The 25,835-nt window shown below is 31.6% G+C and overlaps 2 protein-coding genes across 4 annotated transcripts; both read right to left on the bottom strand.

Moving 5' to 3' along the window:
• Positions 1–691: 691 nt before the first annotated feature.
• Positions 692–6,166, bottom strand: LOC114173821 (vesicle transport v-SNARE 12). Its single transcript, XM_028058447.2, has 6 exons — positions 5,933–6,166; positions 5,740–5,847; positions 4,997–5,055; positions 4,716–4,904; positions 1,345–1,515; positions 692–1,087 (listed from the first exon to the last, which is right to left on the bottom strand). The coding sequence occupies exons 2-6, from the start codon at positions 5,834–5,836 to the stop codon at positions 935–937; spliced, it is 669 nt and encodes a 222-aa protein (XP_027914248.1). The 5' UTR covers positions 5,837–5,847; positions 5,933–6,166; the 3' UTR covers positions 692–934.
• A 1,783-nt stretch (positions 6,167–7,949) lies between these two features.
• Positions 7,950–15,409, bottom strand: LOC114173836 (vesicle transport v-SNARE 12-like). 3 transcript variants are annotated; one of them, XM_028058478.2, is made up of 10 exons: positions 15,140–15,409; positions 14,940–15,047; positions 14,198–14,256; positions 13,917–14,105; positions 11,534–11,640; positions 11,210–11,239; positions 10,863–10,964; positions 10,367–10,474; positions 9,429–9,483; positions 7,950–8,438 (listed from the first exon to the last, which is right to left on the bottom strand). In XM_028058478.2, exons 2-10 carry the CDS (start codon positions 15,037–15,039, stop codon positions 8,370–8,372), a joined length of 819 nt encoding a protein of 272 aa, XP_027914279.2. In that variant the 5' UTR covers positions 15,040–15,047; positions 15,140–15,409; the 3' UTR covers positions 7,950–8,369. The 3 variants fall into 3 exon arrangements, with proteins under 3 accessions (XP_027914279.2, XP_027914280.2, XP_027914281.2); XM_028058479.2 differs by lacking the exons at positions 10,863–10,964; positions 11,210–11,239; XM_028058480.2 differs by lacking the exons at positions 13,917–14,105; positions 14,198–14,256; positions 15,140–15,409 and having other exon boundaries at positions 14,940–15,053.
• Positions 15,410–25,835: the final 10,426 nt, after the last annotated feature.

Below are 25,835 nucleotides of genomic sequence, written 5' to 3'. Positions count from 1 at the left end.
AAATGTAATTATTAGAATTAAATATTATCCTTCTTAATTAATGTTAACTTTAGTTGTTTTGTTTATATTTTAGTTTCGAGATAAAATATTCTCTGCTTACTCAATTATATAGACCAAAATTTTTAATAAACTTAAATATAAACAACCTTTAACAAGTTTTATTTTATTTTATTTAATGGTATCATAAACATACACTCTTAATTACTCTCTTATTTTGTTTTATCAAGTTTTAAAAAAGACCCTTTAAAGAAAGTTTATTTCTTAAACATGATGGTTAATAGAATTGAATTATATTAACTTTTTCATTAATTGTAAAAAGTAGTTATTTTCGTTTATATTTGAACAAAAAGAGTGATTTTTTGATAAATAAGAGTTTTTACAAATATGGATTTCTTTGCTTTATGAATGAAATTAAGTACCATGATTTTGACATTTTCTATAAATCCTTTTTTACTTATTTTAATTTTCACAAAAACAAGTATTACCACCATAAACTTCTTAGAGAAGATAATAGAAGTTGCATATTCCGCAAAGTTTCTTTTTGCTTTCTTTTCAGGTAAAAACACTTCAGCTGCATCAAACTGAAGCAAAGGCAATGAACAAGGTACTCGCACACAGCATTAGCACAAAGATTTGGAACTCATGAACTTCAGAAATACTACTACAAAAGCATCATGTCATAAAAAGAGTATACTCGAACAGAATTACTTGAATTAAATAAATGTTCTTACAGTTCAAAAGAAAAACATAATTAAGGGCATAAAAAGCAAGGTATATCATTGAAAACTTTCCAATCTTAAAAATAACAGCGGCGAAATAATTGCAGGGAGATATGATAACGCCACCTATGTCCATATGTTTCCTATATACAACCAAGTACATAAAATCATTAAACATTGCTTCCATTCTGCCATATCTTGTATGATTTTATAAGCTAATGAGATAGCTTGTATGAAAGAATAACAACTATAGCAAAAACAAGAGCTCCAATCACAGATGCAACGATCCATTTGTTCCTAGTTATTCTCCGTGACATGGTAGTTAAAACCTTCTTACTCTTGTCAATAGCATCATCTACCCCATGAAGCTGCAACACAGGGAAATATGCATCAACCAATAATCATCACAACTTCTACAATTGCACTTGTTAAGTTGAAGGAGGTTCGTAATCTTGTTCCCCAAAGAAGTGTTATGATTGGTTTTAATACTTCTCACATAATAAAGATCATCTCATGATTCTTTCCAAGTGCATGTAAAAAGGACTAAAACAACCTAAAGTTCACATAATGAGAATTCAAATTTAAAAAAAAAAAGAAAAAAAAAAGCTTATACATGTCAACATACCCTTTTATGCGAGTTCAATAGAGTCTCTCTCTGACTGTGCAAATCCTGGAGGATGGAGACACCAAGTTCTTCAGTCTCCAGTAAGGTTCTATGGCTCTCCCTTATTCTCTCACTGGACTGGTTTAATCTCTCCACAGACATAGTTAATCTTTCTCTCTGATCAGCAGAAGCCTGCAATGTTATCCATATTTCCCAACCAAAAAATAGATTAACAACATCAGAACCGCTTACATGGCTTACAAGTGGAACCAACTGCAGAAGCCTACTAATTTCAAAATTCAGAAAACAAAAACATGGTAAAAGGCCAAACATAATATGCATCTAAGCTGCAATCTCAGTATTTATAAAACAGGGCCCAAGATATGCATATGCACACGTCTGCAACCTTATTTGCAAGAAACAAGCAAACCTTATTCTCATCACAAGCATAACAACACTCTCAATGACTATTATGGGTGGCAAAAAAAACCATTTATCCATCATTCATCATATCCATCCACAAGAAAATCCATCAAATCCATCCATTACAAAAATATAAAAACAAAAAATGGTTTAGATCAAATTAATTTCATGGGATTAAGGAACCATATCTATAAATACGATCAAAATCAATCCACCTAATTTTTTTCATGATTAAATCTATCTTAAATTAATTTTTGCAAAAAAAAAATTCAAAAACATTTTTTAATTTGTTTTAAAAATTTATTTTAATCCATCCAGGAAAAAATTGTTAATGGATGGATGAATTTGACTTTTATAAAATGGATCAGATTTTTAATTAAATTTTTAATAGCTCAAAATGGATTAATGAATTTTTTTTTTTCATCTGATCCATTATGATCTGAAATAAAACATATCTATCCATCCAATTTGCCACCCCTAGTAATCAGACATATGACATGCTTAACAATAACAACAAAAACAATTAGACTGGCAAACTACAAGACTTCTACTATAAAAACTCAAGTAATAGTAGCCTGCAATTAAACTGGCAAAGGTAACTGATCAAACCGACATTCACACACAGCTATTTCTTAAAACATCAACGGTGTTAAGGAACTAATCGGATAGCAAATTAAACAGGCTACAGACATAAACATTAAATACCCCAACATGATGTACTAAAAAAAAGGAAACATAACAGTGAAAATAAGCAGTAAACCAGAGGCAAAAATTAGAGTGTAATTATGGAAATGTTCAATCAATGGTTAATTGGTTAGAGTAGGGTACTTACAGAAACTATTTATTAGATGGGGCTGTTTTGATTCGTTACCAACCTGGGACAGTTTTGGCCATTGACGAGGTCAATCCAGCTGCCAAAGTAGCTAGTTCAGTACCACTACAGCATTTTTATGTTTTTAAAAAAATTGGACTAGTGATCCATCTAACATGCTATGTTGAACTTGTCAGTCAGACTTGCATGTTCTAAAACTGCCATTTTGGCAGGCAACTCCAACATGGCACGTTACATAGACTGTCTGTCCAATTTAAAAGAATATATAAATACTGATGTGGCACTGAACTTGCTATTTTGACTAGCGAATTGATCTGGTAAACAGTCAAAACAATCGCACTTTGGTAATATGTTTCAAAACAGCCTCCTTTTGGTACATAGTTTCTACATGTCCCCTACTTTGGTCAATCATCTTTCAATCAATCAAATGATCACTTGTTTTAGAGCTCTAATGGTAGCTACCGACATGATCGAACAATCCAAAAATCTTAAGCTATTAAGTGAAGACTCTAAAATGACAAACTATGTTATATTCCAAGCATGTCCCTTCATGCAAAACCCTTCGGGCTTGAAGTGTAGACAATCCACAGATCCAACTATCTCATGCTATAATTATAGAAACATTCAACCAATAAAAAAATGTTGAAATGAAAGAATGATGACAGCACTGTACCTATATTTTATACATAATACGTAGAATCCATCTCATAAATTTAGGACATCATTTCCTTAATGATAACAAATATCTGAAAAATGTTTCCTGTGATATCTTAGCAGACCCCCTCAAGTTAAGATCTAAGCTAGTAACAAATAACCCCTTTAAATAAAAGAAATCAAACTACATAATTTGAGATACGAGAATGAAGGGACTGTGACGATTCTTTCAGACTATAGAAGGGCCAACTGATACTTTTGGTAATGTCATGTGAGTAGATTGATGTCTCTGATCTCGAAGTGTATGACTTGAAACAAAAGAGAAAATATATCAGAACAATGACATAATAACATAATAGGGGATTGGTTGCAATGACCAAAAATTATTCAAATCATGCCTAAAGTATGAAAGGCAAAGCAGATAGGACCTAAGACATAAACACGCGTGCGAGAGCACGGCTGATGAAAAAGATTATCAGAACAAAGAACACAGCAAGAACAAAAGGAAGACAAATGTAGCCGAAAATGTGAAAATGTGTTTGAAACATGGCAATAGGATGCGCTGCAATACAATTGTCTGAAACACACTGGTAATATCATAATATGCATGGTGGTGGCTAAGATGGCAGAAGATGTGGTTGGAATGAATAACACAGCTGGAAAACGGCTGAACTTGTAGGAATCAATAACATAACAAAGGGGATTTAAAATGTCACAAGATGTTGGAGATTGACACAGCATCGAAGACGATTAATTTGCAAGAAAAATCGTGAGATTAAAGCAGAACTCGGAATTTTAAGAAGCATAGCAATGAAACAATGATGGGTAGGTCAAAAGGACTGTGTTGCTCTAATACAACGTTGAAATTAAAGAATAGTGTGTTTATTCCACGATAACAGTACAATATTCATATACAGGGCTAAGAGAATCAAGCTCATAAGTTTAGGGATTAGAATCAAGGACAAAAATCAATCTACCTGCAGAAATAATAGAATAACAGAGAGATGGTATAACTTCCTTAATCACATTAATGGACAAAAATTCTCTAATTGTAACAACAAATATCTCAACAAAAACATTGTCATTTGAAACACCTTAAAGGTAATACAGTTACTATCATGAACCAACTATTCCAAAAGCTTAAGTTGCTATCTGAAGACACACTAATGATTTTTCTTAGAAAGTGGGATAGGCCTAACTCAACCCTACAAATTTGATCATATCTCTAGCCAACATGGGATCTCCTATAGTTTTACATTATATTTCTAACATATTCCCTCAGGTTTGAAGCAAAGATAATGCAACTATCTCATCCTGAAACTAAACTTTTTTTATCAAACTCTAGACCACTTGGTCATAAAAGCTTTGATAGCATGTCAAGGAAGGACTAACTATCCAAAAATTTTAAACTGTTAAATGAAGATATTTCATAGTTCTAAGAAAAGAATGCCATAAAGTAATGCAATCTAGGCCCCAAATATACCGAATGAGTATCTGCCATGCCAGCCTCCAACAATTCTTCACGGACAGCCTCATCAGAATTAGGTGATGTTAGCCTTTTAAATTCCTTTTTCAAGTTGCTTAGATCAGATTTGTATTCCCTCAGCTTTGCGAGAAGCATTGCCTTTACGCTTGGCTGCAAACTTCTTGCCTCAAGGTCCATTTTCCGAATCTGGAGAGGGAGAAGAGTGATATAAAAAATGAATAGAAGATAATACCAATAAAAATAAAGCACGAACACATAAGAAACAATCATCTTAGTACCAGAACATCAGCGTCATCCAGGCCTGCTTTGATCTCAGAAAACTTCTGCAGCTTCTGTTCTGAATAGTGTTGATTTAAAAAAATCAGTAAATAAAATTTAACATTAAACAATAAGCCATCATACATCTTCATATTACATAAGCAGACTCCAGAAAACGTCTGGCACGAAGCACAGTAAATAAAATCCTCCACCTCCTCCACAAACTTGTCTAAGTTTTCACTTTCATCAAGTAACGTAAACACTATTATCAACAAAAGAAACACGTGAACCATCGATGTCACCAGGGATCACCGTTTAGGACAACAGCAACAAGCGAACATCTGAGAAATCCAAGAACATGACTAGTCTCGGTAGTATAATTAATCTAACTGACCAACAAAATAGCAAACTTCATCGAATCACATAGATCAAATCACATAGCAGTGACACAAAAATCATTGAACACGAAAAAACAACGACTTTTACTTGCTTTGACCAAATCCTGACACTTAAATAACCCAGTACAACAAACATTGAATTGTAAAACCTAGTTTCCTTTCTCATAGACGTGGTTTATGAAGGTTTCAGCTATGAGAACATCTACTTCCCAAGACAAACTTATGGCCTGATATGCATCCTATGATGCGCTCCGTGCCAATCAGAGCTAGAAAACATTAGGGGCAGTTCAAGACACCACATAAAAAAGTGGTAAACGAGAAAAGGGGTGGATTAAACGAAAATAAAATTAGGATTTTGAAGGCACCTTGATCAGAAACAAGCGAGGTTGAACTACATTTGCGGGAGAGATTAGCAGAGAGCTCACAGTACTGACGCTCGTACCCTTCGAAAACCTCACTCATCTTGCCACACCCTTGATGGAAAAGATGAAGAAATTAAAATTGAGAATTGGAAAACAGAAATAGAAACTGCATGAGTGGTGGATGATTCGATTTTACCCTAATTTGAATGGAAAAGGGTGCGAGGGATCTGAACAAGATTGGGGCTTTGGGTGTGTTGTTGGTGTTAACAGTGAAATACGTTCGTGGAAGATGTGAGGTGAGGAAGGAGCAAGACCAAACAAGTTTCCTTCTGCACTGAATTAACTGTAATTTCACCAACCGCAGGGAAGGATCGCCTGCGGTTCGAACAATTTGGTATGGATGATAATACAAGTCTAACAGTCAATTTTGGTTTTACCAAAACTTCCAGAAGTCAAACTAAATTTTTCTTTAAACACTTCTTTTGCCTGATTTGGATGAGGACAATATTTTTTTACATAGTTGACAATTTATTTCAAAAATTATTTAATTATTAAATAAGTTAACTTTTGTATCATAAAAACAAGAGAAATTAAAGAATAAAATAGTAAATGTAAAATATATGTGAAAATTTGTTACATGTCAACGTAATACTACAATTTGGATTATTTGTTATTTGGAAAATGTAGATTGATAAAATTTTACAACCTCTGCTTTTTATTGTATCGAGGGAATGACATTCCATCATTGGTAATAAAAGAGAAAAAAAATTGAAAAATCTTAATAATAGTAAAAAATAAGCTTAACTTACTATCTCATGAATTCTTTGAATTAAAAATCATAAAAAATTAATTTAATTGTACATATATATTATATCTAAAACTTAATCATCATTATATTTAATGTGTTATTATAAATTCCTGTACCATTATTTGTTATTAATTCAAGTAATGACACACATCATCTATATTTTTATAACATTAAGAATAACTTTTATCTTTATATGGATTCACCACTAAAAAATAGACTTTTGATTAACAATATTAGCAAAATGTAATACTATTATCATCTTTATTTAGTCAAAAATCAATATGGTCATTGAAGTCTCTCCTTTAGTGAACAATATTTAGCATATTTCTCTTATTTATTTCGTTAATTGTAAAGATAGATAAACTCTATTTTTTTATGAAAAAAGCACAGAAAAGTTGAAAAGCATAATAAGAACCATATTTAGATATCAAGAAACCATATCTTTGTGCACATGAGTAAATTAGTATGATGCTATTCCAATTTAATTGATGGTATCAAGTTCGAGTATTGGATATACAATTAAGTAAAAATATTCAAATAGAAAGTATTTGATTAGTTCTACCCAACAAAGGAGCATCTCCAATAATAATAAAAAATATGCTATGTGACTTATTAAAAGAATATATTCAATAATAATTGATAAGACACCATACATCATAAATTTTCTTTACATGTACATTATTTTTCAAACTTGTTATCCCTTTGAACATTTTGATTGTTCATTATATAACATTCAAAAGATTATTATTTTAAACAATATAGTTATCACATGTTTAGCCATTTTGAAGTCCTTTACAAAGTGGTCCCAATTATGAAAAATGAAGGATATATGAAAGGAGAGTGTTTGTGGTGATGATGAAATTAGCAGTGCAGAGGAAGCTGAAAATTGAATGCATGAAAATGGTTTAAGCTTGCACAAAAACATACAACAACATTGACATAGTGAAAGGATGATGATGCTTTAAAGGAGAGACAAAATGTAACTAAAAAGATTCAAATGGAAGATGAAAACCCAATCCCCATAACCACAAATGGATGAAAAATTAGAGAGCAACTAGGTTATGTGTTTGACAATGAGGGAATGACCATGTAAGATGGTATAAATGTCCTTAACATCTCATATAATCTTACACAGACACATTACAAACTGCATAAAGAAAATTAGTAAATCAGATTCTTGCATCTGAAATTGGAATTCCAACTTTGTTGCATTTTGTGATAACTCCTTTGTATACTATAATTCAATGAATGCATCCATGATTTTACAACAAACATGTGATGGTACTAACCACATGGCTTGGCTCGTTCTTGCAACATGTGATGGTACTAACACAATAGACTAGTTTATATGAATTGATTTTTTTTATATTTTGCTCGATTGTAACTACTATTATAGGTGAACACATTAGGACCAGAAAAGGAATTCAATTGTCAAACTTTCCCCTAATATTCATCGACAAAGCCTTTATTTTGCATTAGTTTTTCAAATTCTTATAATGCAAAATAAACCTAGCCCTTCTTACAAACATTCTGTCATAAAATCAAGCCTACTCTGCTGACCCAAAAAACAAAAACTGAAGCCTAATATTGAAAATTCTTAAGCCAACCAATTTAAACCCAATGGCTAAAAAACAAATCTTGCCTTGAAATATTACATGAAGGTTGAGGCATCACAATTGTACTATAATAACACAGGACACCATAACTAAAGGAAAATGGGTAGCTAAAAAACCTAACAAAATTTTATGTATCTTCATGTACTGAGGTGGATAAATATCAATCTCTGTTTTTCTTCATCATTTCTTGAGCAGCTTGTTGGTAAACATCAAAATATCCGCTCTGGTAAGGATTTCTCAGCCGGAAGTTGAAGTAATTCTCGAATCCCTTCACAAACCTGCATTGTAAGAGTTTAAAGTTCATGGAACTCTACCATAAAATAATTCTTATTGCATAAAAATAGATAACAACTTTCCTAATATATCTTGATGGAAAATTCAATCCTTGGTTCGTACTAGAATTATCTTAACACTACCCAACATTCTTTTTTCATAGAAAAAACCATCACTTAACTTGGGCAAATCCACTCAACTCAGTCAGCCCTCACCTACAATGGTCAATGCAAAAAAGGACAGACCCAAGTAGGTTGAGTCCAGCCCATTAAAGATTAGCTCACTTCTCAAATGTGCTAATCTTATGAAATGAAAAGGCCCATAACTTGGGGACAGTAAGGTGAAGTTTTACCATGCATATTACTTATCTCAATATCTAAACACCTAATTTAACATTTCCAAGTCGAACAATATAAATATGTTTAGCAAAGGACAACAAACAATAATCCTTGGTAGACTTCAACTTGATCTTCATGCATGTTAAACTCTACTGTCTATGTATTTATGCCCCATGACTAGAAAATTCTAAATACGTATGTATAAATTGACAACTAATTATAACATTATTTGGACAATTAATCCAACATAGTCAAACAAGAATACACGAGTGGTAATAAAAATTTAAGCATAGCAACACATTACCACTACTATTCAAAACAAAACCATGCATTTTGTTTCAATTAACATATTTGGTAATGTGGATTACATTTTAATGCCTATAGTTAATTCATTGGTATGCACCAGTTCATGCTGAAGCAAACACAAACCCAATTTGAGGTAGGGTGCTTTTTTTTTCTTAGTGAGCTGACCCATAAATAGGTCATAACATACACGCTCTGTAGGCTTTTGGCCTCAAGGACATTAGACCCTTTGAGGGTTCTTCAGCTTGAGCTTCTTATCTGTCTCATGTGGTCTTAGGTTGTGTACGATATGCTAACCAATGACCACCACTTACGCAGGAATAATTATAAGAAATAAAGGAATTAAGGACATACAAGCTTGATTTGGGCTTTAATTGATGCAATCAACCGGGTGTACTCATCTATCTGCCTGCAACATAAGCATGCCTTAAGTTTCAACATGCAACATTATTTTCAAGTTTCAACCTTAAAATGAATAGGAAATAAATAAAAAGAAAATTACTTGCCAGTGTGTAGAAAGATAGACAAAGAAGAACAAAATGAAAATAACTTGACCCTCATAGCCAAAAGATAAAAAATAGACCAAAAAATTCAAGACCTAGTCACAATTCTAGGGCTAAATGCATAATTTAAACTAGGATCTATTAACTGTTTCCATAATGATGTTTGACAAAACTTCTGTAGTTGTATCTTGACATCTAATCTCATAGTGGAACAAAGAACCAATTGATGGACTAATACCATATTACCCAAAATGCTTAAGCACACATTTTTATAATGATAATCAAGCCTTCTAAACTATCTTATCTTTCTATATCGGTCAAATTTGTTTAGTGTAATGACCCACAAACCATCCTGAAAGTTCACTAACCTAAGTTACACATACATCAATCGTGAACTCTAAGCCTATCCATGTCCAAAACACATGCATGGGAAGTCAATGAGATTAAAAAGGAAAACCATAGAAAATTTTTCTAATTTCAATCATATGAAAGATAAGAATTCTACAAAAGTATAGAATACGATCATTTACTATACCTCTTAGCCAAAGAAATACCAAACTACAACTAAAGAAAACAAAGTGTTTCAGTTCATTTTTGAAAACACATGTACATGGATGAATCAAACTCATGGAGAATAATGATACAAAATATGTCAATAGGAAATATACGGATCTTGACCATGGGTTGACTAAAGTAAGTTTCAACATAACAAATAGACTGAAAAATCATAATAAAGAGATTGGTTTTCATGTTTCAACTGAGTAAATTATGTTCAATCCAAACTTGTACCTGGCTATCTTTTCTTCCCTTTTTTCTATGTAGTTCAAAGCTTCAGACCAAGTAAACTCCACATGGAATCCAAATCCTACATCCACAAATATGCGTTGTGTATCTGGCCTGTAAAGTTTAAATAAAATACATGAAATATAAGAGATGTACTAGTGGGAGAAAGGTTTCCCTGAGTTTAAATCTTTGTCAAATTGATTGTACCCAAGAGAAGGAGGGGAGTGACAGCAGAACGGTGTCTGCATCCACGTTAGCCATATAACACAAATCCTAATGGTTGATAAGATGATGATGACTGATGTTGATAATGATAATATATCAAAAATGTCTATGACCACTAACTACAAATATAAGATATGCAATTGAAAAACATGTTTGATCATGATTCATATGGACTGGTGATAAAATATGAGTGCCCCATAGGAAAATTAAAAAACAAATTGAGAAAAAAATAACATTATTAGTAACCAATGCTAAAACTAAAATTCTAATGACTTACACTTCTGCCTGCAGGTACACTTCAGACCCAAGATTGACCAAAGTTCTTAGACTGGTTACACTATTCTTCTCTAGATTTTCAATGTTTCTTCGCAGATCAGCACTAGTAAACAAGTCAAGTGATATAACAATGTAAAAATTTGTTTTGACCTTTAGGTGTTAGTCCTTAGATGGAGATTAATCACCAATTCAGTTCTGCCTACAACTAAGATTTACATGATTTGAACTTTCAATGCTACTGCAGACTTTATGACAAATAAATAATACATAAAGTTGTTGTATTGATATTTCAGTCTTACAAGGTTATTAAATGATCCTAGCTGCATGCACATACTCTAAAAAGGATACAAAATTTTTTGTTGTTCAAAAACCTTGTCCCTGAAATAAAGAGATTAGAAAATGAGTAAATACCATTGGTAGAATTTGAGTCATGCACATATAAAACTACTTTAAATCCATTTTCGAATACATAAATTGGAGACCTCAAAAAACCTAGAAACACACATAAATTACTTATTATACAGAATGAACTAATTATATAGCTTATGTACAAATAAATTTCCCATTAAAAGGATTTAGGGTATTAATAAAAAAAACACATTTAGTAAGACAAACATTTCATACACATTGTTTCAAAACAATAAATAGAATGCAAAGGAGAGAACATCATACCGTTGACTAATTGCATGAATAAGATCAGGTTTCAAGCGTTTGTCAACAAATTCTTCATACTTTCTAACTTTCTCTCGGCGTGCGCTGTCCTCCATATGATGAGAGTCCTAGTAAAGGAATGGTCAGCAACAAATTGTAAGCTATATTAGTAAAATGCACGCATTCATGCTTAAATTCCCAACACCAATCAACAAATAACAGACAAACATATCCTAACTTGATGTTCACTTGAGCATTTTATCAAGTATGGGGGACAAAGGAACAAATCTATTGGAACAATATTTACATTAAACACTTTGCATTACTTTCATAAAAAACCATTTTTACAAAAAAGAAAAAATAGATAACAGATCATTGAAGATACTACATAGAGAGAGTTTCATATGGTCGGAAATCTTACCAAAGAGAAAGAGAAGAGCAGTAATTGCTTAGTGGAACAGAGTATGCAAGGGAAGTGTCTCCAAAGGTAGGGTTTTTTTTATTCAGTTTGGAAGATCAAAAAATTGAGAAGTGTCCCGTGACTATGTCGATTTCATATTTTAAAGATCCATAAACTGATTGGGGGCAATAACATCCCATGTCACAGAAGAAATCGGTGTATCGTTCACTTTTTGTTGTGTTTCTGAGTTTGAACATATCACTTATTAATTATTATTTACATCGATATATATATATATATATATATATATATATATATATATATATATATATATATATATATATATATCTAGAGAGAGAGAGAGAGATATTAAGTGAAGACTCTAAAATGACAAACTATGTTATATTCCAAGCACGTCCCTTCATGCAAAACCCTTTGGGCTTGAAGTGTAGACAATCCACAGGTCCAACTATCTCATGCTGTAATTATACAAACATTCAACCAATAAAAAACTGTTGAAACGAAAGAATGGTGACAGCACTGTACCTATATTTTATACATAATACGTAGAATCCATCTCATAAATTTAGGACATCATTTCCTTAATGATAACAAATATCTGAAAAATGTTTCCTGTGATATCTCAGCAGACCCCCTCAAGTTAAGATCTAAGCTAGTAACAAATAACCCCTTTAAATAAAAGAAATCAAACTACATAATTTGAGATACGAGAATGAAGGGACTGTGACGATTCTTTCAGACTATAGAAGGGCCAACTGATACTTTTGGTAATGTCATGTGAGTAGATAGATGTCTCTGATCTCAAAGTGTATGACTTGAAACAAAAGAGAAAATATATCGGAACAATGACATAATAGGGGATTGGTTGCAATGACCAAAAATTATTCAAATCATGCCTAAAGTATGAAAGGCAAAGCAGATAGGACCTAAGACAGAAACACGAGTGCGAGAGCACGGCGGATGAAAAAGATTATCAGAACAAAGAACACAGCAAGAACAAAAGGAAGACAAACGTAGCCGAAAATGTGAAAATGTGTTTGAAATATGGCAATAGAATGCGCTGCAATACAATTGTCTGAAACACACTGGTAATATCATAATATGCATGGTGGTGGCTAAGATGGCAGAAGATGTGGTTGGAATGAATAACACAGCTGGAAAACGGCTGAACTTGTAGGAATCAATAACATAACAAAGGGGTTTAAAATGTCACAACAGGTTGGAATTTGACACAGCATCGAAGATGATTAATTTGCAAGAATAATCATGAGATTAAAGCAGAACTCAGAATTTTAAGAAGCATAGAAATGAAACAATGATGGGTAGGTCAAAAGGACTGTGTTGCGCTAATACAACGTTGAAATTAAAGAATAGTGTGTTTATTCCACGATAATAGTACAATATTCATATACAGGTCTAAGAGAATCAAGCTCATAGGTTTAGGGATTAGAATCAAGGACAAAAATCAATCTACCTATAGAAATAATAGAATAAGAAAGAGACGGTATAATTTTCCTAATCACATTAATGGACAAAAATTCTCTAATTGTAACAACAAATATCTCAACAAAAACATTGTCATTTCAAATGCCTTAAAGGTAATACAGTTACTATCATGAACCAACTATTCCAAAAGCTTAAGTTGCTATCTGAAGGCACACTAATGATTTTTCTTAGAAAGTGGGATAGGCCTAACTCAACCCTACAAATTTGATCATATCTCTAGCCAACATGGGATCTCCTATAGTTTTACATTATATTTTACTAACATATTCCCTCAGGTTTGAAGCAAAGATAATGCAACTATCTCATCCTGAAACTAAACTTTTTTTATCAAACTCTAGACCACTTGGTCATAAAAGCTTTGATAGCATGTCAAGGAAGGACTAACTATCCAAAAAGTTTAAACTGTTAAATGAAGATATTTCATAGCTCTAAGAAAAGAATGCCATAAAGTAATACAATCTAGGGCCCCAAATATACCGAATGAGTATCTGCCATGCCAGCCTCCAACAATTCTTCACGGGCAGCCTCATCAGAATTAGGTGATGTTAGCCTTTTAAATTCCTTTTTCAAGTTGCTTAGACCAGATTTGTATTCCCTCAACTTTGCCAGAAGCATTGCCTTTACGCTTGGCTGCAAACTTCTTGCCTCAAGGTCCATTTTCCGAATCTGGAGAGGGAGAAGAGTGATATAAAAAATGAATAGAAGATAATACCAATAAAAGTAAACCACGAACACATAAGAAACAATCATCTTAGTACCAGGACATCAGCGTCATCCAGGCCTGCTTTGATCTCAGAAAACTTCTGCAGCTTCTGTTCTGAATAGTGTTGATTAAAAAATCAGTAAATAAAATTTAACATTAAACAATAAGTCATCATACATCTTCATGTTACATAAACAGAATCCAGAAAATGTCTAGCACGAAGCACAGTAAATAAAATCCTCCGCCTTCTCCACAAATTTGTCTAAGTTTTCACTTTCATCATGTAACGTAAACACTATTATCAACAAAAGAAACACGCGAACCATCGATGTCACCAAGGATCACCGTTTAGGACAACAGCAACAAGCGAACATCTGAGAAATCCAAGAACATGACTAGTCTCGGTAGTATAATTAACCTAACTGACGAACAATATAGCAAACTTCATCGAATGACATAGATCAAATCACATAGCAGTCACACAAAAATCAGTGTACACGAAAAAACAACGACTTTTACTAGCTTTGACCAAATCCTGAAACTTAAATAACCAAGTACAACAACCTTTGAATTATAAAACCTAAATTCCTTTCTCATAGACATGGTTTATGAAGGGTTCAACTATGAGAAAATCTACTTCCCAAGACAAACTCTAGATCCTGATATGCATCCTATGATGCACTCCGTGCCAATCAGAGCTAGAAAACAACAGGGGCAGTTCAAGACACCACATAAAAAAGTGGTAAACGAGAAAAGCGGTGGATTAAACGAAAATAAAATTAGGATTTTGAAGGCACCTTGATCAGAAACAAGCGAGGTTGAACTACATTTGCGGGAGAGATTAGCAGAGAGCTCACAGTACTGACGCTCGTACCCTTCGAAAACCTCACTCATCATGCCAAACCCTTGATCGAAAAGATGAAGAAATTAAAATTGAGAATTGGAAAACAGAAATAGAAACTGCATGAGAGCAAAGTGGTGGATGATTCGATTTTACCCTAATTTGAATGGAAAAGGGTGCGAGGGATCTGAACAAGATTGAGGCTTTGGGTGTGTTGTTGGTGTTGACAGTGAAATATGTTCGTGGAATATGTGAGGTGTGGAAGGAGAAGACTAAACAAGTTTCCTTCTGCACTGAATGAATTGTAATTTCACCAACCGCAGGGAAGGATCGCCTGGGCTTCGAACGATTTGGTATGGATGATAGTAAACAGTCAATTTTTGGTTCTACCAAAGCTTCCATGAGAGAAAGAAAGGATCGAAATTGATGTTGTTTTTTAAGGGTTTAGAGAATGATTTTAGGATAGATTAGATAGTAAAATTCGTAAAATATGTAATAAATGAAAAAATAAGATTATTAAAATATCCTTAATATTAAAAATAATATAAAATGTTATATAAAATTATTTAAAATAATTTATTTAATTTTTATTTTTGAAATAATAAAAAATCTATTTATAAGAAAATAAATAATAAAATATTTTGGTATAAAATTAAATTTGACATTTATTAATTTAATGTTTACGAGAAAAATAATTTATTTATGCTTTATTTATATATATATATATATATATATATATATATATATATATATATATATATATATATTGTTTTTAAATCTTTGAAGTATACATTTTTTTTATGAATATATTTTTAATTTGATTGTTTGTTAATAATATAGGTAACCGTTTTTAATAAATATATTTTCTTTTCTTCAAATTTTATAGAATTATATGTTGTTTATATATTTTTATTTTTTAGATTTTTAGATGTTTATTAATTATTTTTATTAATAAATTAAAATTAAAATTATGTATATTTATTTGTTAAAAAGTTAAAATTGGTAAATATTAATAAATTAAGTTATCTAAAATTTTTAAAGTAAATAATATTTTTATATGACACATAAAAAAAACATATCAAAATTAAAAGACTATAATAAATTAAATCATTTTCTTACTATTTTCATTAAATATAACACGGATAAAGCGATAAATTTTTTATCCATTACCTTCTAATCTTTTTAACAGTAGTTAGTGGTGGATTTTCACCAAAATTTCTGGAGGGGTCAAAATAATATACTTAAAATGTACATATTTAATATTATTGTCACTCATTCAATAAAAATGAATAATATTCTAGTATAGTTATAACTATAAAACAAACTACACTATCTAACAGATTGTCCATCGTTTTTTTATATTTTTAAACTTATCAAATAATTCAATCATAATTAAATTTTTCAGATATTTTTTTTTTCAATATAAATAATCACATTATCTACAAAATATTCATTTTCTATTTTTCTAATGTGTACATATCGATTCAAAAGTTGCATTTTATTTCATTGTTATGCGATGAGCAACCATATTGTCATGTTTTGATCTTCACTCATCTTTTATCAATTATAAAAAATAAATTTATTCTTTTGTTTTTCGTCAATATACCTATTTAAAAAACAAGTTTAAGACTAAAAAATAATTTATCCTAATATAATCAATAATTGAGAGACATAATTACTAACAAAAATTATAATAATCAATTCACTGCCAAATGAGACAAAAGAAATTTTTTTTTTCTTTTGTGGTAACATAACAAAAAGAAATCAGATAAGGGTAAGAGATAAATACAACATTGATAATGGTACCATAAGGATGATGATGCTTTAGACTAGAGTGTTTGACAATGAGTGAAGGACTATGTAAGATGCTATAAATGCCCTTAACATCTCATACACTCTTACACAAACAAATTGCAAACTACATAAAGACAATACCTCTTTGGTAACTCACATTATATACCCTATCATTTAATGCAACTCAAGCCTACCTCCACTTTTCTCTCTTTTTTTCCCATTATTAAAACATTGCCACCACACCAATCTCAAGGACTAGTTACATGACTCTTCTTCTATTTATGGCTCTCATCACTACCATCTATTTATGGCTCTCATCACTACAATGAGCAACTTGTTGTTAAACATCAAAATATCTATCGTGGTAAGGATTTCTCAACTGGAAGTTGAAGTAATTCTAGAATCACTTCACAAACCTGCATTGTAAGAGTTTAAAGTTCATGGAACTCTACAATAAAAGAATTCTTATTGCATAGAAATAGATAAAACATTTCCTAATATATCTTGATGGAAATTTCAATCCTTGGTTAGTACTAAATTATCTTAACACTACCCAACATTTTTTTTTAGAAAAAACCATCACCTAACTTGGGCAAATCCACTCAACTGAGTCAACTCTCACCTACAATGGTCAACGCAAAAAAGGACAAACCTAAATAGGTTGAGTCCAGTCCATTAAAGATTAGCTCACTTCTCATATATGCTAATCCTATGAAATGATAGTAAGGCCCATAACTTGGGGACAATAAGGTGAAGTTTTACCATGCATATAGCTTATCTCTATATCTAAACACCTAATTCAACATTTCCAAGTCGAACAATATAAATATTTTTCACAAAGGACAACAAATAATAATCCTTGGTTGACTTCAACTTGATCTTCATGCATGTTAAACTCTATTGTCTATGTGTTTATGTCCCATGACTAGAAAATTCACAATACGGATGTCTAAATTTATAACTAATTATAACATTATTTGGACAATTAATCTAACGTAGTCAAACAAGAATACACGAGTGGTAATAAAACTTTAAGCGTAGCAACACATTACCACTACTATTCAAAACAAAACCATGCATTTTGTTTCAATTAACATATTTGGTAATGTAGATTACATTTTAATGTCCATAGTTAATTCTCTTGGTATGCACTAGTTCATGCTAAAGCAAACCCAGTTTGAGGTAGGGTGTTTTATTTTTCTTACTGAGCTTACCCATAAATAAGTCATAACCTACACGCCTTATAGGCTTTTGGCCTCAAGGACATTAGATCCTTTAAGGGTTCTTTGGCTTGAGCTTCTTATCTGTCTCATGTGGTCTTAGGCTGTGTACGATATGCTAACCAATCACCACCACTTACGCAGGAATAATTATAAGAAGCAGAGGAATTAAGGACATACAAGCTTGATTTGGGCTTTAATTGATGCAATCAACCGAATGTACTCTTATATCTGCCTGCCATATAAGCATGCCTTAAGTTTCAACATGCAACATTATTTTCATGTTTCAATCTTAAAATGAATAGGAAATAAACAAAAAGAAAATTACATGACCACGTGTAGAAAGATAGACAAAGAAGAACAGAATGAAAATAACTTTGACCCTCATGGCCAAAAGATAAAAAATAGACCAAAAAATTCAAGACCTAGTCACAATTCTAGGGCTAAATGCATAATTTAAACTAGGATCTATTAACTGTTTCCATAATGACGTTTGACAAAACTTCTATAGTTGTATCTTCACATTTAATCTCATAATGGATCAAAGAACCAATTGATGGACTAATACCATATAACCCAAAATGCTTAAGCACACATTTTAATAATTATAATAAAGCCTCCTAAACTATGTTATCTTTCTATACTAGTCAAATTTGTTTAGTGTAATGACCCACAAACCATCCTAAAAGTTCACTAACCTAAGTTACACATACATCAATCATGAACTCTAAGCCTATCCATGTCCAAAACACATGCAGGGGAAGTCAGTGAGATTAAAAAGGAAAACCACAAAAAAAATTTCTAATTTCAATCATATGAAAGATAAGAATTCTACAAAAGTATAGAATACGATCATTTACTATACCTCTTAGCCAAAGAAATACCAAACTACAACTAAAGAAAACAAAGTGTTTCAGTTCATTTTTGAAAAACACATGTACATGGATGAATGAAACTCATGGAGAATAATGATACATAATATGTCAACAGGAAATATACGGATCTTGACAATGAGTTGACTAAAGTAAGTTTCAACATAACAAATAGACTGAAAAGTCATAATAAAGATACTAGTTTTCAAGTTTGAACTGAGTAAATTATGTTGCATCGAAACTTGTACCTGGTTATCTTTTCTTCCCTTTTTCTATGTAATTCAAAGCTTCAGACAAGGTAAACTCCACATGGAATCCATATCCTACATCCACAAATTTGCGTTGCGTATCTGGCCTGTAAAGTGTAAATAAAATACATGAAATATAAGAGATGTGCATTTCAATGGACTTAAGACAAAAACAAATATGCACAAATTATAATGCACAAATAAAATGAACTAGTTGTACTATTGGGTGAGGGGTTTCCTTGAGTTTAAATCTTTGTCCATTGATTGTACCCAAGAGAAGGAGGGGAGTGGCAGTAGAACGGTGTCTGCATCCACGTTGGCCATATAGCACAAATCCTAATGGTTGATAAGATGATGATGATGATGACTGATGTTGATGATGATAATATATCAAAAATGTCTATGACCACTGACTACAAAGATAAGATATGCAATTGAAAAACATGTTTGATCATGATTCATATGGACTGGTGATAAAATATAAGTGCCCCATAACAAAATTTAAAAATAAATTGAGAAAAAAATAACATTATTAGTAGCCAATGCTAAAACTAAAATTGTAATGACTTACACTTCTTCCTGCAGGTATACTTCAGACCCAATATTGGCCAAAGTTCTTAGACTGGTTACACTATTCTTCTCTAGGTTTTCAATGTTTCTTCGCATATCAGCACTACTAAACAAGTCAAGTGATATAACAACGTAAAAATTTGTTTTGACCTCTAGGTGTTAGTCATTAGATGCAGATTAATCACCAATTTAGTTCAGCCTATAACTAAGATTTACATGATTTGAACTTTCAATACTACTACAGACTTTATGAGAAATAAATGATACATAAAGTTGTTGTGTTGATATTTCAGTCTTACAAGGTTATTAACTGATCCCAGTTGCATGCATAGAACCTAAAAAGGATACAAAATTTTTTGTTGTTCAAAAACCTTGTCCTTGAAATAAAGACATTAGAAAATGAGTAAATACCATTAGCACAATTTGAGTCATGCACATATAAAACTACTTTAAATCCATTTTCAAAGACTTAAATTTTAGACCTAAAAAAACCTAAAAACACACATAAATTACTTATTATACAGAATGAATTAATTATATAGCTTATGTACAAATAAATTTCACATTAAAAGGATTTAGGTTATTGATAAAAAAACACATTTGGTAAGACAAACATTTCATACACATTGTTTCAAAATAATAAATAGAATGCAAAGGAGAGTAAAGGAATGGCCAACAACAAATTGTAAGCTATATTAGTAAAATGCACACACAATATCACATATGTTCATGCTTAAATTCCCAACACCAATCAACAAATAACAGATAAACATATCCTAACTTGTGGTTCATTTGAGCATTTTATCAAGTATGGAAGACAAGGAACAAATCTATTGAAATAATGTTTACAACAAACACTTTGCATTATTTTCATAAAAAACCATTTTAAAAAAAATAAAAAATAGATAACTGATCATTGAAGATACTACAAAGAGAGAGAGAGAGAGAGAGAGAGATAGTTTCATATGGTCATAAACCTTACTAAAGAGAAAGAAAAGAGCAGTAATTGCTTTGTGGAACAAAGTTTGCAAGACAAGTGTCTCCGAAGGTATGATTTTTTTATTCAGTTTGAAAGATCAAAAAATTGAGAATTGTCCCTTGACCAAAATATTTTCATTTAAATCGCCTTAAAGGTAATACAGTTACTATCATGAACCAACTATTCGAAAAGCTTAAGTTGCTAATCTGAAGACACACTAATGATTTTTCTTAATGTTTAGTCAAACTTTTCCTTGTGGCTTTCTTAAGCAACATTAACACAAATACCTTACACCCTTAAAGATATAAGATGAACTAACATCATTAGTAATGGATTTTGCAACACAATTATCGACATAATAAACAAATATTAGAAATTGTAGTTGAAATTCATACTGGAAATCAAATAAGAAACAATGAACATTATAAATTAAATAATTGTATATTGAATAATTTGTCTTGAAATTTTGAAGTATTTGCAAAAAAAGTAACATAATTAGTTTATTGAGAACCTAATTGCAATTATCAGAAATTGACAAGGGACTAAATTGCAATCATGAAAAATATTCAAGGACTAAGTTGCAACTACTAAAATATAATTAAGGACCAATTTGCAATCATTATAATGTATATATAGGGGTCAATTTGTAGTTTTACGGAATTTTAGGTGTTATAACAAACTTTTGTAATGTTGTTATCTTTGGTTACATTTTAAAAGGCCATGTAGGTGGCTGGATTTACAACTTTGCATTTTGAAATATTTATTGATCAACACATATTCAAAACTTTCCTCCAAGTGCAGTCAAGTTAGTTTGTGATTAATGAAATCATGTATCTTTATATCTAATACAAATGGAATTTCAAAAAGTTGATCCAATACGTGAGACTAGTTAAGGCATCTTCTATGTTTCTATAAGTGAGTTTGTGACATGTTTTTCAACTTATATTGGTGTTTATTCAACTTTGAAGATGAGTTACAGGTTGTTGTTGTCGTTGAACATGTTTTTAAGTTAGTTGGTCTACACTTTAGTTTTGATGTAATTTTAAACTCATGTTGAATGTGTTTCATAATGATAATATTGTTCATTTTCATTGTTATTGTACTTATAACATGTTACAAGAAAAGAGGTTAATGAAATATGCATCTCATTAGTTGAAGGTGCATAAGAATAATTACCTGACGCATGACATTGAGTTGGCTGCGGTAGTGTTGAGGCAGCAATACAACCCAAAGGCACACCATTGTCTATGTAAAGAAAATTCAACTATCATTATATTACTAATATCTCATTCTACTTTATTATTTTGATAGTAACACCAAAGAAATATTCTTTCTTGTTGTCCTTGTGGATGATTCAACTAATTACCAATGTCATACATCAAATTGCTTTTTGTGAATAATGATACCAGTTAAAACCAACATAGAATTTAGTTCTTTGAAAAGTTTGCTAATGGTACCATAACACTTTGCCCTACATAATACATTGAAGTTTTTTGCATTGACGGTTATGGAATATATCAGAAAATAAAAATAACTATGGAACCAGATCAGGGAAAAAGAGGGAAGCAAAGGATGTGCATTTCTAAGCTACAATCTAAGTGTTTCTAAGCTACAGTGTAAGTGTAAGTGAGACATGAAAATATTGTTAAGATGAAAGAATTCTAGACCATCAATTTAACCCCTTGGTAATCGATGTTGACATCCCTAAGCTTCTTGTAGATGATGTCTTATTGGTTCTAGATATTACACAATCCAACAACCCGATTATCCAAAAATGAAATTTTGAATTGCATAACTATTTCCAACCATCTTCTTATACATAAGCATTAAGCATTTCATATCCAGAAAGAAAGGAAAGATTCGTGCTTTACATTCATAGATAAGTGGATGATTAATAAATAAACACAAAGCATAAAACATTCAACAAAATACTAAACACACATTACCCTAAAACCTTAGAACGTAGAGCTGGTAAATACCTGACGTCCCACGCACCCCCTTTGTCCCCAATCTAGATAAAGTTTGCTCTTGCACGCCGTTCTGCTTTGAAGACGGTGACAAAACACTTTAAACAACCAAAATGTGCTTGGGAACTATGAGTAGAATGGACAACGATGGTGGCTTTTGACGAATATCTCTGAGCGACGGCTGGTTGAGGATGAATGGCTATGAGGGTGAGCACGTCTTGGTGTGAGATGGTAGGCGTTCTTGATTTTAGGGTTCTCAATTTTGGGTTATCAATTTTCCTGCAAAAAGAAGATGGTGACGAAATACTTTAAACAACCAAAATGTGCTTGCGAACTGCGAGTGGAGTGGACAACGATGGTTTTTGGGCTCTCAATCTTGGGTTATCAATTTTGCTGCGAAAAAACGATTTTAGGATTTCTTGGTTTTGAATGTTTTGGTATCAGAGTTAAGGGTGTAATATTTAAGATGGGTTAGTGTAAGTTTAATCTTCATGTCTAAAGATTATCACATATAAGTTTAAATTTTCATTAGGATTTTCAAAAGATCATCACAACTTATTTTTACAAATAATTTTGTTATTTAAAAAAAACAGATAACTTTTATATTTGTAATAAAAGAGATATTGAAAAATAAAATAATAAATATATTGTATATAAAAATTTGTAGATTCAAACAACATTAACACAAACATCATACACTCTTAAAGATATAAGATGAACTAACATCGACAAAATCCAAAAATATTAGAAATTTTAGTTTAAATTCATACTAGAAATCAAATAAGGAACAATGGTCATTATAAATTTAAGAATTGTATATTGAATAATTTGTATTGAAATTTTGAAGTATTTTGCAAAAAGAAAAGTAATACAATTAGTTTATTAGATACGTAATTGCAAATATCATAAATGTGTAAAGGACTAAATTGCAATCATGAAAAATATTCAAGGACTAAGTTACAAAGATTAAAAAATAATTAAGAATCAATTTGCAATCATTAGAAAATATATAGGGGTCAATTTGTAGTTTTATGAAATTTTAGGGGTTATAAAATATTTTTGTAATGTTGTTATCTTTGGTTACATTTTAAAAGGTTGTATTTGTAGGGAAGATAATGTCTATGTTGATTTATTAGTCAACTATGAGGTGACTTATAAACAAAACTTTATTTCGTAGAATAATTTGTCAAATTTCATTAGATATGGATTTGTTTTAGAAATGGGTTTGATTTAGTTGTTGTTAGATTTGCAAAGTTGTTCTCGATTACGTGAGTCGTAGTCTAGTCCCTCATGCTTGTATTTATTTTTTCTTTGCTCGATGTTAATATATTGCAAAGTGATGTGTGAATTAAAAGGTGTCAACTTACTTGATATGTCTTTGTCTTATAATGATGCTTAACATGTCATAACTTCTAATAAAATAAAATACATTAGTTATGAAACACGTGAACTTGTTACTCCATCTAATTATACTTAAAAGCTCTAAATGAATTCAACCAATTGAATGCCTTGGCCTTATTGTAATATAGTTTAAGTTAGAAGAATTTGTAAGTATAATACATTAGCACCCATAAAATAAATAATGTTTCTCTCTTTTTATATGTTGTTATATTTGTTAAAGGACACTCTTCATTAAATTAGTAAAAGACTTTTTATAGAATTTACCTTAATAACTAAAAAATTGGACTTTATACTATACTTAATATATGTATGTTCCGAGTATGTTGCAATCAAATGAAAAGAAGTATGTTGCATTCAGTAGTTGAAAAATATGATAGTGAAAAGAAATTTTATGAACTGGAAAGTTAGCTAATAAAACTTCTAAAGATAGTTGTAGACTATAGATACATTGTAGTAATTCAGACTCAACATGTTTCATGAAGAAGAGAGAAAAGAAGAATGAAATAACTAGTATTATTGATGAGCAACCCCTATCATATTTTAGATTACACTTCTTTGTAAACTGTAGTTGTTTAGTTAGAAGTGGTTATATTCAAATGACATCCAATCTTAGAGAGATACGACTATGTTTCAAATAATACCTCATCTTAGCCAGGAGTGACATTGTTCCAAAGAACACTTGATTTTAGGCAAGGGTGTCAACACTCCAAAAAATACTTGATCTTAGTGTTAAGACTTTGGCAAGTGTACCAAGTCGCGCAAGTAATAACCGGTAAGACCGGGATATTGTTTTCCAAGAGACTCGTGTATACTAATTAATTGCGTAATTAGTGACTAATTTAAACTAATGAATAAATCCATATTTTGAGTTTCAATGTATGAAATTAAATTTTAAATAATTAAAATTGAACTTTGGAAGTTAAAGGCACTTAGTGAATGGAAAAGATTAGAAATGAAATGACTTGATATTGCCGGGATTAGAATTCACCAACTATGCTCTCATGCAACTACAATTTAACATCATCTTCATTAATATGCTAATGTCAACCCACAATTTTTCTCAAACCCTAATTCCTTAATGGATTGAGCCTAAATTTCCTTATTAAAAGTCAATTCCTTGAACTCTTAATAAGCTAATTTGCTTTATGCACTAAGGTTTAAGACAACCAATGGGTCAAGCCCCATTCCTAGGTACAAGCTCCATTGAGTTTTCTTATTCCAAATCTAGGTTTCAAAAGATATTTCCACACCCAATGAACCAAAATTCATGCAATGGATGGCTAAATCAATGCAAGCATTAAGTGAAGAAACAAGAAGACTAGAAATTAATGAAAGAGTCATATATATAATCAAAACATTTGCATTTACACAAGAGTTTCGTGGCTACATCTAACCCCAACAAAAATGGGTTTAGCTCTCCATTGTCATGGAGAGCTCAAGCATGCAAATGAAAGAGATGGAAGAGAAATAGATACAAAGAGGAAGATGGAGTTGTTCCCACAAGCCCTAGCACTCCTCCAAGCTCTCCAAATGTGTTCTTCGTGCCTCCAAAATGCCAAAGATGAGTTTCCCCTCGCGAAAACAGAAGAAAAAGAGCCAACTTGCCACATCAGCGAAAACTGGCGCCTGGCGGAAGCTTCTCACCGCCAGGCGCTAGCGAGAAAACAGTGGCCAACCTCTGCATCTACCGCCCGATAGTGTACGGGTGCCGCCAGGCGGTGAGCCACTCTGTCGCCTGGCGTCGTCATTCTACCGCCAGGCGCTGGCATTGTGTCGCCTGACACTTCCTGTTGACATTTTC

This window comes from Vigna unguiculata, chromosome 2 (genome assembly GCF_037176805.1).
Source record: "Vigna unguiculata cultivar grain cowpea cultivar isolate G323 ecotype 2 chromosome 2, ASM3717680v1, whole genome shotgun sequence".
NCBI classification, from domain to species: domain Eukaryota; kingdom Viridiplantae; phylum Streptophyta; class Magnoliopsida; order Fabales; family Fabaceae; genus Vigna; species Vigna unguiculata.
This window is presented reverse-complemented; position numbering and strand designations above follow the sequence as displayed.